The 16,899-nt window shown below is 41.6% G+C and overlaps 1 protein-coding gene across 5 annotated transcripts in view; it reads right to left on the bottom strand.

Moving 5' to 3' along the window:
• STXBP6 (syntaxin binding protein 6) overlaps nt 1-16,899 on the bottom strand; it is a 570,134-nt gene that overhangs the window by 87,540 nt on the left and 465,695 nt on the right. For 4 of the 5 annotated variants that reach the window (XM_081938959.1, XM_081938960.1, XM_081938958.1 and 1 more), the window contains one exon: nt 7,128-7,310. The exons of the other annotated variant lie outside the window; for it this stretch is intronic. In XM_081938959.1, coding sequence (XP_081795085.1) covers nt 7,128-7,281 — 154 coding nt within the window. In that variant the 5' untranslated portion in view covers nt 7,282-7,310. The remainder of the gene's footprint in view (nt 1-7,127; nt 7,311-16,899) is intronic. 5 annotated transcript variants of the gene reach the window in all.

Raw genomic sequence — 16,899 nt, 5'->3', positions numbered from 1 at the left:
CCTCGGTGTTCTGGGCCCAATGAGAGGCGAACAGCTGGAGGCGACCCCCGATGGGCGCCAAGCCCTGGCAGTCACTTTGACTTACGGAACGGCCTGTTGGAGGCCCCACCGCGGTTATACTTGCGGAAGCCGAACTGCTGCCTGCCTCTGTCCCGAAAAGGCGCTCTGTCTTGGGACCTGTCGCCCTGCTGGCCGAAGGACCTATTAGAGGGAGAGAAGGAAGAGGCAGAGGTGGAAGGCTCGGAGGCACGAAAGGACTGCCTCCTAGAGTAGGGAGCGGCCTTACGTTCCTGCTTTTTATTTAAAGAAGGTAGGATCTTCCTCTTGTCCTTGGACTCAATGAGGAGAGGATCCAGGGACTCGCCAAACAATTTGGACCCCTTAAAGGGGGCGGAAGCCAGTTTCCATTTGTTTTTCTGGTCCGCTTGCCAATGTCGGAGCCAGATCAGTCGACGGGAAGTTATGTTAGAACCGAGGGCCCTGGAGGCAAATTTGGTGGCATTGAGGGACGCGTCAGCGGCATACTGGGAGGCCGCGATTATTTTTGACACGTCCTGGTGGAGACGGATGTCTCCCGCCGGGAGCTTGTTTAGGAGCTCGCGCAGCCAGATCACAGAGGCCCTATTAAAAAAGGAAGCGGAAGAAGAGGCCCTGATGGCCCAGGCAGCCGCCAGATGGGTCTTGTGACACGCCTTTTCCGCCTTCTTGTCCTCCGCCTTAAGGCCTTCCAGAAGGTCGGCCGGTAGCGAGGAGTTGGAAGTGAGCGCAGCGATGGGCGGGTCGACAGTGGGAAGGGCCAGAAGGTCCTCCAACACTGGCTCCATAGTATAAAGCTTCCTATCTACCCCACTGGGAGAGGATTGCGTGGCTGGCTGAGCCCACTGGCGCTGGATTAAGTCGAGGAACAGCCCCGGGACCGGAACCAGCTCTTGCTGGGGCGCTGGCACATCAAACATGACCGCATTGGGATTAGCCGGAGGGGCATCATCCGCCGGCGCGGTCGGCTTGGGCTTGATCCCCACCCTGGTGGCAGCCTTGACCTTGTGAAGGACCGATTTAAAAAGGCTGGGCTTAAAGAGACCCGCAAAGGCGGGCGCTTCGGGGGGAAGGTCCTCGTCGTCCGAGAGGCCTAGCACCTCCGGGTCAGGGTCCTCAATGGCAGAGGCCTCGCTGACCACCGAGGATTCCAGGGAAGGATGGCGAGCACGCTTGCTTGGGGGCGGAGCTGCCTGATCGGGTTTGGGACCCCTAGGGGCCGCTGCGGTAGGACTTTTAAATTTCATGGCCTCCGTGATGCCCTTGGCAATGGCACGGGCCATTAGCTCCTGCATGCGGGGCGATAACTCCTCAGAGTCAGAATCGGGATCCAAGCCCTCTACTAGGGGGGGTGAAGCCTCACCCTGCATATCGTCTATGCTAGCATCCCCAGGGGGAGGAACCTGTTCACAGGCCCAGGAAGGGACCGGGGAAGCCGGCTCTGCAAATGACCTATTAGGGGATAGGTCCTGGGATTCCACCTCCTCGGCGAGGACCGACTGGAGATCTTCCCGGGAGGGAGGGGCTCCTGAAAGGGACTGCACCCTGTCTGCCTGGCGTCTGGCCTTCTCGAATTGCTTGTCAAGGGCCCGCTGGCGCCTTTCAGCATCCTTGGCCTCAGCTACCGAAGGGGTTCTGGAACGCTGTTTCCCAGAGCTACCCCCACCACTCTTGCCCGCACCCCCACTCCCCGAAGAGGAGGAACCCTTGCTAGGGGCCTGCGAGAGGCTCGGCCTAGCGTCTTGGGAATCGGGAGGACTGGGCAGGTCCATAGTCAATGACCACACAAGATGGAGCAAGGCTATGATAAGGCAGAAGGGTAGATATAGACTGGGTGCTGTAATGGGAAACAAAACGAAATGATCGTTAAAATTGCCATATATACAATTAATCGAATCAATACTATGAAATCATCCCATGTTTCACACCAGTCGGAGGCCCAGGGGTAGGATTGGGGCCTGCACCGGGGTGCAAGGCTCCGCAGGAGAAGCAGGGAGGAGAATGACTATAGAAAAATTCTTTAGGCCTGCTCTTACTTAAGGCCTCCTCCCTGAGCCGGTATGATGACCGTTGGAATGGCACAGGAACCAGCGCCGCTCGCAAAAATAGACAAAAGGCGAAGGTGGCGATCCTAGCCCGAGAAACCCTTGCTAGGCCCTGCCACCTCCAGCGGCCTCCTGAACAACGAGGCTGATGCAAAATGGCGGCCATGGCTGGGCGCGCTATTTTCGCGCCTAAAAATGGCCGCCGCAACAGCGTGGGGCTAAGGGAGAGCGAGGGGCGAACGCGCCTCGCAATGGCGACGATCGCCCACTCCTCCCTGCGGCAGAGGTCCTCTAGCAGGCCGGGGAGCGAAAAAACTTCGACGAAAATAACAAACGAGGGGCCTGGGGAGTTAGGAACCTCGCCGCTGCAGCCGCGCCGTTTTAAACGACAAGCGGCAGGCCTCCGAAGCCGTCCCAAGAGGATCGGCTGAGGGGCACCCCCCACCACCTTCCAGCTTACCTCCTGGCCTTCAAGTGCAGATTGTACTGAAGAAAGTCGCAGAATTTAAGAGAGAAACGTCTCACGATGTTGGAGGAATAGTAGAGAAAAACTTTAAACGTAATTTGAGAGTCCAAGCCAAAAAAAGGATCAATTTAGCTCAGAGCTCTAACTAAATACGTCCAAACGGGCTGACTGAGGAAGAATTCTGGGGGATTGAGCACACCAGGAGGAGGTGTGGCTTAAGGAAAAATAGTTCCTCAGTCCTAAGGGCAAGCAGACTGAATTAACCCATTGCTTGGACTCTCCAAGCGGTGTACAGGAAAACTTTGCTTTCTTCCAAGGCAAGGGATGTGGCCAAATTCATTGACAAGAATTATTTATAGGTATTTGCTTCATATTTACTTGAACTAGCTTATAAAAAAGGACTTTAATATGACTAACTCAGCATTCTCCCAAAACTGAAACTTGAATTTCATTTTCTTTAGATTGATTATGTGCTATCAAGTCAGTGCTGACTCTTAGCAGCCACATAATAGAACTTGTCCAGGATGATCTATCCTAAATCCAGCCCTTCAGGTCTTTCAAGTCCACTCATGGCTGTTGTAATCAAGCTCATCTACCTTCCTGCCCAATATCCACCTTCCTGCCCAATATCCACCTTCCTGCTCATTTTTTCCAGTTTTCTCAGCATCGTAGACTTCTCCAAAGAGCTAGATCTTTCCAAAATGTGTCCAAACATTATAACGAGAGCCTTTGTGCCTTGACTGAAAACTCTGGATTCAATTGTTCTAGGAACCATCTGTTTGTTTCTTAAATTATTGATGATATTCTCATGAATTTTCTATTTGTCCTTTCCCGCCCGCCCAAAGTCCAACTTTCACTTCCCTAGAGTGTCCCAAGAAAAACCATTCCCTGCATGATCTTGGTTTTTGTAGATGTAGATTTCCTTTCCTCTAACAAGCATGACAAATGGGAAGCAGAAAATTACATTTCACAGTAAGGACAAATTAAGAATAGGCATACTTAAACAGTGAATGAATATCCTGCTGCTAATCAGCTGTGATAGTGGATGATGATGACATAGAATGTTCTGGCAAGTTCTACAGATTTTGATTGACATGCCTCCAAGCAGCAGCCAGTCTCTTTCTCCTGTTCTTAAGTCCACCTCTATTGAACTAGATACGACTCACAGCATGAATAGAATACTGCTAGTTTTTCATGACTCATGTAATGACTGAAACCAATTAATAGGTGAGAAACAGCTACATTTTTACATTGAACAAGGTATTCCACTGACTTGATAACTAACAATTATAAATACATAATTGTGGGCACTGTCCTATTTCAGGATGGCAAAACAAAAACTAAAGGTTTTGTTTTCAGAGTGTAGTGGGGATTTCTAAAGCAGGAATCCTCATTTTCAAACTCTGTCCAAAATAATTTATAAAAATCTTTATAAGGCAAATGCTCAACTGCAGAATATGAACGTATAACTCAAAAAGTAAAGTTTTAGTCTCCTCTGGTTTTCCAAATTTCTTTCCTAGAAGTGACAAGATTTCACAATTGCAGATCCACAGTTTTCCAATCTTTTTCTAGAATCAGCCATGATCAAATGGCTTAGTAATTTGTCCTCCTCCTCATATACTTTTTTCTCCTTGATCATAAAATCTCCCCCTTTGATCCCACTACTGTTTACTTTCCATTAGAAAAACTACAACTAAAATATTGGAAGGTCCCCAAAACTGGTTAGGACAAGCAATCCCCCTCCAGCCTAATTCAACAATTCTACTGAACTGGACCTTGGCAACTTGTCTTTGGAGACAACCTAGAAGCTGCAGCTGATACAAAATATGGCGACAAGATCATGAGCATGACAGCCCTGTCAAATAAAGAATCACATTCTGCCCTAAATAGAACAGCACCAGGATACAACAAGCAGCAATGTCTTGTCAGAGTTGAATTGGCATGTCTAGTCTGATCATTGAGAGAGCACATCTGCTGAAAATTCTCTCTAATCGTTAAGGTCCCAGAGCATGAATGAAATGGCAGGCCTTCTGTATAACAGCCCTTTCTTTCCAGAAGAAAGTACAAGCTCACACTCTGTTGCAATTCCAGAAACACATGGAAACAATTTTATTTAAAAGTACTTTCAGTCCTTGCTGACTAACTGTGGCTATCTACTGTATCTTGGCTTTTATTGAGCTTTTATATTTGCTGTTTTTGTTTCTATGGTTATTCTGACTCCCTTATTTTTTATTATGCCTTTGAGTTTCTGTTTGTTGATACTGTATGCCATTCAGAGTATTTTGTAACTGGGAAGGATTGGGAACCCTAACCCTAACATTACATTTCTTCTTGTTAAATTATATCCCTGTTAATTTCAGTCCCTTGCTGAAGCTTGTCTAGATTTTTCCATGTCTTGCTCAATAATCTGCAAATGTGTTAAATATTTCTTCTACACTCTCATCGAAATCGTTGCTAAAAATGACTTCAACTTGATATGTCCCATCATGCTGAAATAAAACCATTAACAAGTATTATTTGGGAACAGTCATTCAGCCAACTGTACGTTTATCTAGGATCCAGCATGGGTTTTTTTTTTTGCTAAGGGTGATATCATGAGAGACTTTCTCAAAGACTTTTCTGAGATGCAGTTACACTGCCTATGTCATTCCCTTGATATATTACATCATTCTGAAGAAGATAAAAGTTGGTTCTGCATGATTTGTCTGCAGATCACTCATATTGGCTCTTTTTAATTGAAGCAACCATCTCCGAGAGTTTCCAAAAGTGCTAAAAAATAATATGAGGACTTGCCTGGTACACCAATGTCAAGTTGACAGTTATACAAGCAAATAAGGTAACTTTGATTTTGTTTTGCTTTGGTAGCTAAGTTCCTCCAAAAGAAAACTTTCAGCAGCCCCAAGCTTTTGAAAGATGAAATACAAATTGATTAGGTAAAAGCAATAAGGCTTAAACTACCAATTTGACAAGCAAAGTAAGCACTGGTGCAATGGAATGAAGTGATATTCATCAGAGCAGCAAATACATGAAATGCTATTAACTGCCTAAATGTATGCTTAGATATAAATTTTACAATTTTCAGTATTACTGGTGTAGAAAAGTAGAGGAGAATCTTTTACCATTATAGTTTTACAGGTTGCTGAGCTTTAACAACTGCAATACGTATATATTTCAACAACAGCAAAGGGGGCAGAGACGAAAATTCCATCTTTAAGGCAGAAAAAAATCCTTGATATGGACAATTCAATATACTTCATAGCTTAGAAATATATGGAAAAATCTCTACCGAGAAAGCTACCTGCACTCTTTTTGAATTGGGATAAGCAATATTCTTTCTTTGCTTTTTCTAAAGGTGATAATGTCATCTATTGTCAGCTATTCTTAACTTGCAAATCTACCTAGAAAAGTCCAATTATCAACAAGAAACAGGACCATGTAGAAACCAACACAAACACACTAAAGCTCAACAAGCCAACAAAACCAACACAATAGAGTACTCTATATATTTAAATATATTCTGGAACTGTAATGATTTGGTTGCTTAAATGTTGCACACTAACACACACACAAACAACAATACAATGTTGGAATTTACCATTTATAATCTGGAAATCTCAACAGCACACTGCATTGGGTCTTTTGCATTTGCCTAGCATACAATCTACACACTCAATTCCTTTTGATGCGTTCGCAGTGCCCTGTGGTCACATGATCACAATTTACAAAATAATTTTTGCCAGAAACTGGTCCTTACTTCCAGTTTCCAGCAAAACAAGTCCCATAACAAACAATGGGTTCACTTAATGGCATTTGCTTAACAACTGCCACAAAAAGATGTCTGCTTTATTATCATCATGACTTATGACCGAAATTTTGGGCTCAATTACGATTGTAGGTTGAGGAATACCTGTGCTGTCTATTCATGGAATAAGATGAACTCATTTTTTTTGTCTATTTGCGCACCCAAAATTCTTGGTTGAACTACACGTATGTATGATAATGTCATACATACAGAATAGGAAATATACATACAGAAATGTCTTAATGCAATACTAAAAATCCAGATCAATTCTTTCACTGACACATTAGCAATGGCATTTGGCCTTATAAACGGGCTCATAGTGCTTTGTAGCATATTGCCCCCCAACAATCTGGATCCTCATTTAACCAACCTTGGAAGGATGGAAGACTGAGTCAACCTTGAGCCTTGTCAGTATTGAACTCCAGACAGTGGGCAGAGTTTGTTTGCAATACTACATTTTAACCACTGTGGTCCCAGGGCTTTTGGGGCCACATTAATGCCTGAAAGAATAGATATTGTGAAGACTATGGCCAAATATTGAGAAATATTTGAAAGTCTATATAAGTATATTACTGACTCTATCTGTACTGACATAACTCTGTCCATATGTTCCCTTTGTGATTTAAATATAGGAATACTGAAAGTTTATGCTCTAATTTTTCATCTAATTGTCTAATTAAAATTCATGATGCCACATTATTTTTATTCACATACAACATCAATCAACTTTTACAAACAAACTGAAAGGATAACAGGATTTCAAAATGATTTAGCATACCTGACAAGCAAATGTAGGTTAAGTATTCACCCTGACCCCCAGTTGCCAGGAAAGGAATCTTTTTCTTCGTTCTCCTTTTTACTTGGACTGCACCCAGCATCCTTTCATCATGTGGTGCAAAAATCTCTTTATTGATAGTAGATTTGGCACTCATTATAAATCAGACACAGATGGAAGATGTTCCTAAAATGAATTTGTACAGCAAGTATTACATTTTTGAAGAAATATTTATATAACAAATTGGCCTTCTGTCCCCTCCCCTCTAATAAAAGTACATACTTGCATACACACATGCAGCCAAAATAGCAAATAACTTATTCAAATCTAGAATAATCTGCCATTTTGAACAACAGAAAGAGGTTCAGAGTCAGCCTGGTCAACATGGGCCTGGATGATTATTATCTTCAATATGAAAGGATGAAACTAAGGGCTAATACTGAAGAGAAGAGGGCTTTTTGGCTTTTTTGTTTTGTTTTGTTTTAATAACAGTTTACAGTCAAAGATGAAGCAAGTAGGGTTTTCAATACAATGATATGAGAAATTAGCAAGTTAGAGGGCCAGATATTAATGATAAATGTTAAATATTCACACATGGCATAAAAAACCCCCAGAGTATCTAAACATGAGGTGAATTCAGATGCAATCATAACTGAGCAACTTTCATAGAAATCTTGGCAAAAAGCATCAAATTTCATTTCAGGCTACTCTGCGTATTTGGTAAATATATTAATTAAAAGCATGAAGTGCAAAATATGTCTACCAGGAAGAATAAAAAAGAGGCAGACCTATCTTTTATAGGCATGTCCATGCCTGAATAGTGGCGCTCTAAGTATAGCATGCTGCTCAACTTCCCTTCCAAAATGTTTGAAGGTAAAGCACTTCAAGATTGTCAGTGGAAACACTTCTTATGTGTAAGAGAGAGAATGGTGGAAAACCAAAAAGAACTACTGCAGAAGCTTTCATAACAATTGATTTCATCCTTGGATCTGTCTTTCTGCAGATCCAAATCAAGGGCTCTTCTGATCTCTACCATATTTTTTTTCCTGATCCAATCATTAGCAGATATTGACTGAAAGGAGGACGATCCAAGGATATACTTTTCTCCGGAGGATGTAAAATTGTTGGGAGGACCTCTTGGATCTCTAACATTAGTCTTTACCCAATGTTTCAGGTGGCAAATTCTCATGTGAGCCTGATGAGACTTAGCGATAAGACCTACAATCCCTTGTATCCACTGAACAAATCAAAGATATTCAATGAAGCTCCTTGCCAAGTAAAGGAGTAGCTCTCTTGATTAAAGGCAGCCGGCAGCAGCCTGATTTTAAAGGCAGCCTGGAGCCATGCTTCTGCATTGGAAGCAACTGTCTGATTTTCTGCTTTGTGGTGTGGCATTCCTGTGAACAGTGCTTGTAGAACTCTGATCTTTGACTGGCTGAAAAACCTGATTCTGAACTTTGGACTGGAGTTTTGATTACTCTTATGCTTGTCCTGTTCAAAGTGAAACCCAAGCCAGCTTTCTTTCCAACAGACTTTTGTTAGTTTACATTCATTTCCTTCTTTGCTAGGTGTTCCTGTTCCTTTCATGTTGAGTTGAATACATGAAAGGAACTCTTAAACAGGGATTTTGTTATTTGGTATTAATTTCTCAGAACGATTTGTACACTTTGAAACATTACTGGCTCTGCGTACACTTTGTTTTTCTACTGTAATGTAATGACAAACCTAGCAAAAACCATAATTATTGATTTTTAATAATGCATTAATCTACTTGACTTAGGAAATATGGATATTAAACCAAAAGGATTCATGATGAAAGAATGCTGACTTTCCTAATGCTTTCAAAAGGTTCAACCAAAAAGACTTAATTGGTCATTAAGAAGGCTATATGTGCCAATCTGTTTACCATCCACTATGCCATGTATAGATTATCTTTATGGCCATTTCTTGATGGTTAGCTGAAATAGATTTTAAAGAGCTATACCAAAAGTATTCAACACATTCATCAAATTAAAAATCCAAACCATCATCTACATAAGTGGATGGCTAACTGTTTTGTAAAGGCGTGCCCACACCCAGAATTCAATGCGCCCCACCCACCCATGCATACTTGTGTGATCTCTCTGGGGGGGGAGTTTTCACCCTCCTCAGGCTCTGGGGGCTTTACTGAAGCCTGGGGAGGGTGCAAACGACCTCACCCGGCCTTTCAGAAGGCCAAGAATCACTGGCCGGTGCACCAGAGCTTATGGCTTGCGTGCCAGTAAATATGGCACATGTGCCATAGGTTCGCCATCACAGATCTAGATTATTTGTAGAATTCAAGAAAGCTGAAATATTTAATATACAGAAGAATGTTCCATTCCTTACAACATGGATCTTCAGAATCAGTCTGATATATTGATTAAGGCATCAGGCTAGAATTCTAGTCCCACCTTAGGCATGAAAGCTGGCTGGGTGATCCTGATTAAGTCAAGTGATAGTTTCTTGAGGAGAGGGTTTACCAAGGCCTCCTTAAGAGCCAGTAAGACCATTTTCTCCCTCAAGAAAGAATTAATCACTAACCAGACCCAATCATGCAGGCAGCCTTAACCAGCCAGGAAGAGCACAGATGTGGCCGAGCTAGCAATTGCAACGGTTTGTCCATTTCCTCAGGTCCAACAGGATCAAACTACTCTCAAAATATGGGAGCCTTAGTTCCCATAACCTCCACTGGTTCTGCCTCAAGACCGAAGTTCAATCTAGACCAAATATGAGCAACTTTATTTGCCAGATGGACAGCATATTCTTAGAGACATCTCCACTCTCCCGAACTCAGTAGAACTTCTTACAAGGAGGAACTGAGTCATCTAAAACATTCATTGAGTCACTGACAGCGGAGACACAGTTACATTTTGCCCCCTTACATCACAAGGTAGGCTCTAATAGCAGTTCTAGCAGCTGTTCAATCATATTCAACTCTTGTCTTTTGCCAGCAGCTCTCTACCATTTCTTGGGCCCTTTTAGTTCCCTCAGCTCTTTCACATATCATGAAGAGCTATGGGAACTGTGGACATGGAGAAGTTCAGGTGCAACTTGATCCAAAACTGTAGTCACTCTCCCTAATTGACCCTAAGTAGTACAGATTCTAAGCAACCTGTACTGTCTTTATTTCATTACATACATACACACATACATAATCATAGTCATTATTCCATTTGTTACCAGCATTTAAATAGATGTGCCTAGCAATTGACCCTTTGATCATCTTGAAATGTAACAGCACTCAAATCATAAGCATTATTAGATAGCTAGGTTTACCAAATACATCCTTAGTAAGCTTGTAAAGTGAAATGATATGAAAAGAAATTATAGAAAATTTATTAATTTTATTATGAATTTGTTTTATTTTTTGATACAGCAGCATAGCAAACTAGTTTACTGCTACTCAGATGCTTCTTCGTCAAGACATAATAACATTGTCCAGAATGGCCTTATCAAAAGTGGGGCCTCTCATTTATTCATTCATTCAATGTGCCACCCATCTTGTTTTAGATGACTCTTTTTGCAAGTACATCACATGCTGATGGAGAAGATACAATTCTACCTATTATAGCAGGGGTGTCCAAACTTGGGAACTTTAAGACTTGTGGACTTCAACTCCCAGAATTCCCCAGCCAGCATGGCTGGCTGGGGAATTCTGGCAGTTGAAGTCCACAAGTCTTAAAGTTCCCAAGTTTGGACACCCCTGTATTATAGCAACCTTAATATGGCATGACAGTTCTCAGCAAGAAACATACAAATATACAGGAGTAAGCTACACTTCCAGTGGTATCAAAAAAGTATTCAATTGATTTTTAAATATATTACTCTTTTTTTCTCTTAGCTCTTGATATCTCTTCCAAGAAAGTTTGCATTTCAGCCAAACCTTTTTTTTTCCACTGGAAAGTAAACACAATATATTCAAAAGTATGGGTATGTAAACATCCGGGTATTTTAAGCATTTCAGGAAACAATTGCTTAAGTACATATGTTTTAAGGCATTACATATGTCATAAGTACCAAAGAGACCAGCAATTGAGGGGGTTGGGAGGAGGGGAAGGAATTAAAAAAAAAGATGCATTAAATCTATGAAAAGTGTGGTTTCACTCAGTAAGTCTGTGATAAAACACATCATATAAATGTTGGCTTCATGTTACAATCCTATATATACTTGCTTGCAAGTAATTTACATTAAACTCTTCTGAAAAATTATAGAACACGAAAAGGTAGAAAATGAAGTCACCCTTGGCTCTTAGTGATACATGTAGTGGTACCTGTAGTTTTCTGGGCAACTAAATGGAAATGGTTACTATACCTTCAGGATTTTTTTAAAAACTTACAACCCTGGGATGATTTTATTATTGTTGTTTCTTTTCTTACTCTTATTATGTTGCTGTTATTATTATGACTTTTTGAAAAATAGAAATAATGCAACAATCCAGGTATAATCCATTTAAAGTTCCTTGTAATCCAGAATTTCTAGACATAATGTAATAATTACGGTATATGCAGAAAGTCTTCACTGCAATGTTTAAATTAGGGTTCCTTTAATCGCTCAATGTCTCATTTGAACTGGGATCAGATTTTAATTTTTTACCTGGCTTACACGCAACAGCCAAGTGACATCTCCCTTCCAAATACTAACCAAGTCTGACCCTACTTAGTTTTTTAAAGATAACAATATCTAGTTATCAGTTACCTGCCAGAAAACTGCATGGATCTACAAATGTTTCAACACTTGAAACAAATACTTAAGTTCTAAGAATTTAGCATTAAAATCAGAATAAAGCAAAACTCCAGTTGTTCCAAATTCTGCCATTAAGCTTAGGCCATGATTTTTTTCCCAACTTTTTCTCATCCTAGTCAATATAGCAACAGAGATATGTCATTACAGGTGTGCACAACCTTTGAGCGAGGATTTTTCCCATCTAAAGTAACTCCTAAGCATCAAAATGTTCAGCAGCCATATTCTCTCAAAGGTTTGGAGCAGCTACTATGGGAACTTCTCTTTGCCATCTGTGTATTCACATATACCTGGACAATGCGCAAAGCCTCTCAAAACTATTTTGCCAAGTCTTTATGAGACAGAGGTTCTAAGTTTTAAATAACATGTCCAGAGGAGCACTTTATCTGCTTCATAAAGCAGCCTTATGAATGGTTTTGCACAGCCCAACTGACCATGGCATAAACTGTTTCTAGATTAAGTTGGATGAGTGACATGGGATGTAAAGTGCTGGATAGAAGCAGCATGAATAGACACAGTTCACTGAGTACAGTTTGTCATCACCAGCTGCACTACTTTCAGCTGGACAGGACCAGCATTTTTACTATCCCAGCATGCCCTGAAGTTGCCACCTGTACTGTAATGGACAATGTAGTAATTGATTACAATTTCCACAAAAGTATAAAGGAGAAATAAGTATCAACATATAGTGGGGGCCTTAAAGATGATAGCCAACACTGGCATGAATTGGACTTGAAAGCAAACTGGCAACCAATGCAGCTCACATAACAGCGGTGCTACATGTACCATCTTAGGGGTGGCCAATACTTTCCATACCATTGCATTCTGTACCAGCTGCAGCTTCTACATACTCTGCAAAGATAGCTTTATAGGACACACTGCAATAATCCAAATGGAAGATGACCAGGGCAAAAGATGAGTGACTGGGTTTCATGATTCAGGAAAGAGCACAACTGGCTACAACCCGAATTTCCACAAAGATCCTCCTAGCCATGACTGCCACTTGATCTCTGAGGAGGGGTTGTGAGTCCAGAAGGACCCTCAAGTTGCACACTGGGACTGTCTGAGATAGTGAGAGATAAACTCCAGATCCTGAGACTCCATGTACCCATAGTCACTCCATCTTCTCAGGGTTCAGCTGAAGTTACTGTCCCCCATCCAGATCTCCAGAGCTTCCAAGCACTACAAAAGGGCAGACACATCATCATTTGGGTCACCCATGATTGAGATACCCTGTTTTCCTGAAAATAAGACCTAGCGTGTTTTTAAATGCATGTGCCTAATATAAGTCCTACCCCCAAAATAAGCCCTACTTAAGAGTCTGTGCAGCCACCTGGCCACCCATTCCATCTGGTTGCTCGCAGTGCTGCGGCCACAAGGGGAGGTGACCTGCCCCACCCACCCTGCACCTGTTTACCTCAGGGCCCCCGCAGCCAGGCCATCCATGCCCTCACACCAACTTTGTGGAGGTAGTAATGGCAGGCATGTGCAGCAGGAGCCCACTTGGCCGCTAGTCCACTTCTGCTTGCTCATGGCTGCAACAGAGCAGGAGGCCAAGTAGCATGTTGTTGCAGGGGGGCAAGGCAGGTGTCAGGGTATGAGTGACCTGACTGCAGGGGCCCTTAGGTAAGCTAGTGTGGGGAGTAGTGGGGCATCTCTACCACCTCTCTCTCACAGCAGCACTGGTGCGCTGCGTAGCCTCCAGTCACATCGTGTGCAAGCAGAAGAAGTAGGCCTCCTGTACATGGGAAAAACATAAGACACCTCCTGAAAATAAACCATAGTGTTTATTTTGGGGGCCAAAAGAAAATAAGATCTGGTCTTATTTTCAGGGAAACACGGGTATAGAGTGGAGTATTATCATCTTAACTGACGATACTTTATTCCATAGTGCTGGATGAGCTCACCCAGCAGTTTCATATAGATTTTAAAAAGGAACAGAAACCGCACCAAGCACTGCAGCAGCAGCTCTCCACAGAAGAAAGGTCAGGGCTGGACCTCCCACTCCTTATCAACACTGATTGGGACCAGCCTTGGAAAAAGGAGCCTAACCACTGCAAAACTGTGCCCCCCAGCCCCAAGTCTCACAACCAGCCCAAAGGAATATTGTGGTTGACAGTATTGAAAGCACATAAAATCAAGGAAAGCAAGGATGGCTGTACTATTCCCATCTTACTCTTGGTACAGATCAATATTGTTTCTGCCCCATAATTGGATTGAAACCTGATTAGGAAGTTATTTATTCACTTATTAATCTCTTCTTCCAGGACTCTGAAGATTAGATACATATAGCATTCCTATTTTCCCACAACAACCATACTATAAAACTATAAATGGGAAGAGAGGTACTGTTTATCCTTTTTAGAATATTTTTTGAACTTTAAGATGTGGAGACTTTAAGATTTGGAATTTCCCAGCCAACATAGAGTTGAAGTCCTCGTATTTAAGCTGCCATAATTGAGAAATGCTGATTATACAAAGATTGGCTGGATTGAAACCTGACTCTTCCAGATCATAGTTCATTATTTTCAAAGAGAATTTATAAGATTGCAGCTTTCATAATACAGAGCAATAATTCACCACTGTATAAAACTGCATTTTTTACTAGCTGGTCTTACAAAATGAAGGAACAGGTGAAAAACTATTTATTGTGGTACTCTCGTATTATTATGCAAGAAAGGTTATTAACACAATGTAGGGAAAGTTGCTGTAATCCATGGTTTTGAACTTAAACAGGAAACAAAAGTATTCACAGTGCAAGGTTAACCATAAAAACCTTGGAAAATGTTTCATCGGCAGCTCCATCAGCATTTCATACAAAGAAACCTATTTACATACTGTGTTTCTTGTCTTATATAAACATTCTCAATATGTTAAAGTCACAAGGATACCAGTTCATTATTGCTTTCACAAAGCTTGATAACAAGGCAATTCACAGGAACATTATAGTTTCAATTACACAGCAGTATAGTTGTTTTAATTGTTACTAGTTGTACATAACCCAGAGTCATGTTCAGTGAGTTAAATGGCTATATAAATTTGCTAAATTTATACGGCCATATTAAAAAAAAGCACAGTGAAATGCAGGTATGCAATAAGCAGGTGCAAACAGGCCCAATACAGAGTGTGCTGGATAAGCCCCAAATATTGCTATTTGGTTTAACATTGCTTGCTAACTAAACCGAATAACTGATTAAGTTCACATGTCAAATTAAATCATAATTCATAAATCAACTCCTGGTGAAAACGCAATTTAAAGGTTTGGTTTACATTGCTGTAGAACAGGAGTGTCAAACTCAATTTCATTGAGGGCCACATCAGGGTTGTGTTTGACCTTGGGGGGGGAGTGGGCGTAGCCATGGTGGGTGTGGCTAGCTCAATGTCACTTTTAGCAGAGGTGGCCGGAGCATTCTGCTGGAGAAAACAGGCTCCCGAGCTCCGTTTTCAGCTGCAACTGTCTCCTGCAACCCTCTACCAGCAAAAACAGAGCAGCCTTCCTGAGCTCCATTTTTGCTGGCAGAGGCACCGGAGACCAGTCCTTTGCTGTTTACAGACAGCCCTTGGGCCAGATCTAAGTACCCCATGGGCCAGATCTAAATACCGCATGGACCAAAAAACCAGCCCCCAGGCCTTGAGTTTGATATCCCTGCTGTAGAATATGAAGGCAGAAAATCAGGGAACATTTGTCTCAGTAGACAACTTGTTTCTTACTTTTCCTTTTGATAGCCTGAAAAAGAAACTAGACATGTACTTTCAAGGTGTGAGTACATTAACATGAAATTGGTAATATTCTGAACTGGTCTAGAAGTAAATTTAACAAACATAAATAAAAATAAGTAGTTGGGTTTAGAAAAATTTGTTTTCAAGTAGTGCAGGATCTCAATTGTTCAACTCTATGTTAATATTATGTACAAAGTAGGCCATCATAACTTTTGCAGTAATCTTTGATTTTAAAAACCCTTATATTTTTGTGTGAACATAATAAGGAAGAACATAGTAGAATAAGAGCAGTTTCCAAAATAAGAGGCAATGTTAACAGTTATTAACAATTATTAAGAGTGTTAAGATTTTTGCTTTAAAGAAAAACTATTCTACATTTATCAGAAATTGAATTATGTAGTAAATAAGATTCCACATTGCTTGCAGTTTTATTTCAGGCATGAGAAATCTCTCTCGTTAAGATAGTCAATAGTGGCAAGACAGAACCTTGACTCTTTTACAATGAAACTTTATGAAATGTAATTCATATCATGAAATGTGGAATATAACTATAAGAATATTGAAACATGTATGCATACCCGTCTCTGCTTTAAGAGCTGACTACTTCTTTCACACATTGCAGTAAGGAATGAACAGCCAAAGGAAATTTAGCTGCTTCATGAGCCTCATGAGAACCATCTGACACTATAATAAAATGTGTTTTTTCATGTATCAGGTTTTTTTATGCCTTTATGGGTGTTTTGTAAGGTAGGACATTTAAAGGAGTAACAAGAATAAAGAAAGCAGCCTTTTTTATATATATTGCCGTCTAGATTTAGAATGAATCTAGTCATATCCAAGCACAGTTTCAGATATAAGTATTTCAAGACAAACTAAGAGGATCAGGACATAAATAGCAAACAAAATGGAGAATGACCATTGGCTTACCTGAAGGGTCCTTTTCTGTGCACTGTGGGAGAGTCCAAGCATGGGTTAAATAAGTCTGGTTGCCCTAGGACTGAGGAATCTTTTTCCTTAGCCGCGCCTCCTGGTGCTCCTTAATGCCAGATTTTTGACCAGTTCTGGAACCAGTGAAGGCTGAAGTTGTGATGATACAATAGAAGGAAGTCCGAGTTGACGTGATGGTCCCAAATCCCTGGACCCGAAGACCCAGGGCGGGTTTGGACTCTCCTGCAGTGCACAGAAAAGGACCCTTCAGGTAAGCCAATGGTCATTGCCTGTGTACTGCTTGGAGAGTCCAAGTATGGGGACATACCCAAGTTACATCTCACTAGGGCGGGAAGAAGTTATGTC

This window comes from Natrix helvetica, assembly GCF_964273705.1.
Source record: "Natrix helvetica genome assembly, chromosome: 1".
Taxonomy (NCBI): domain Eukaryota; kingdom Metazoa; phylum Chordata; class Lepidosauria; order Squamata; family Natricidae; genus Natrix; species Natrix helvetica.
The sequence above is the reverse complement of the archived record's forward strand: the minus strand, read 5'-3'. Positions and strand labels throughout refer to the sequence as shown.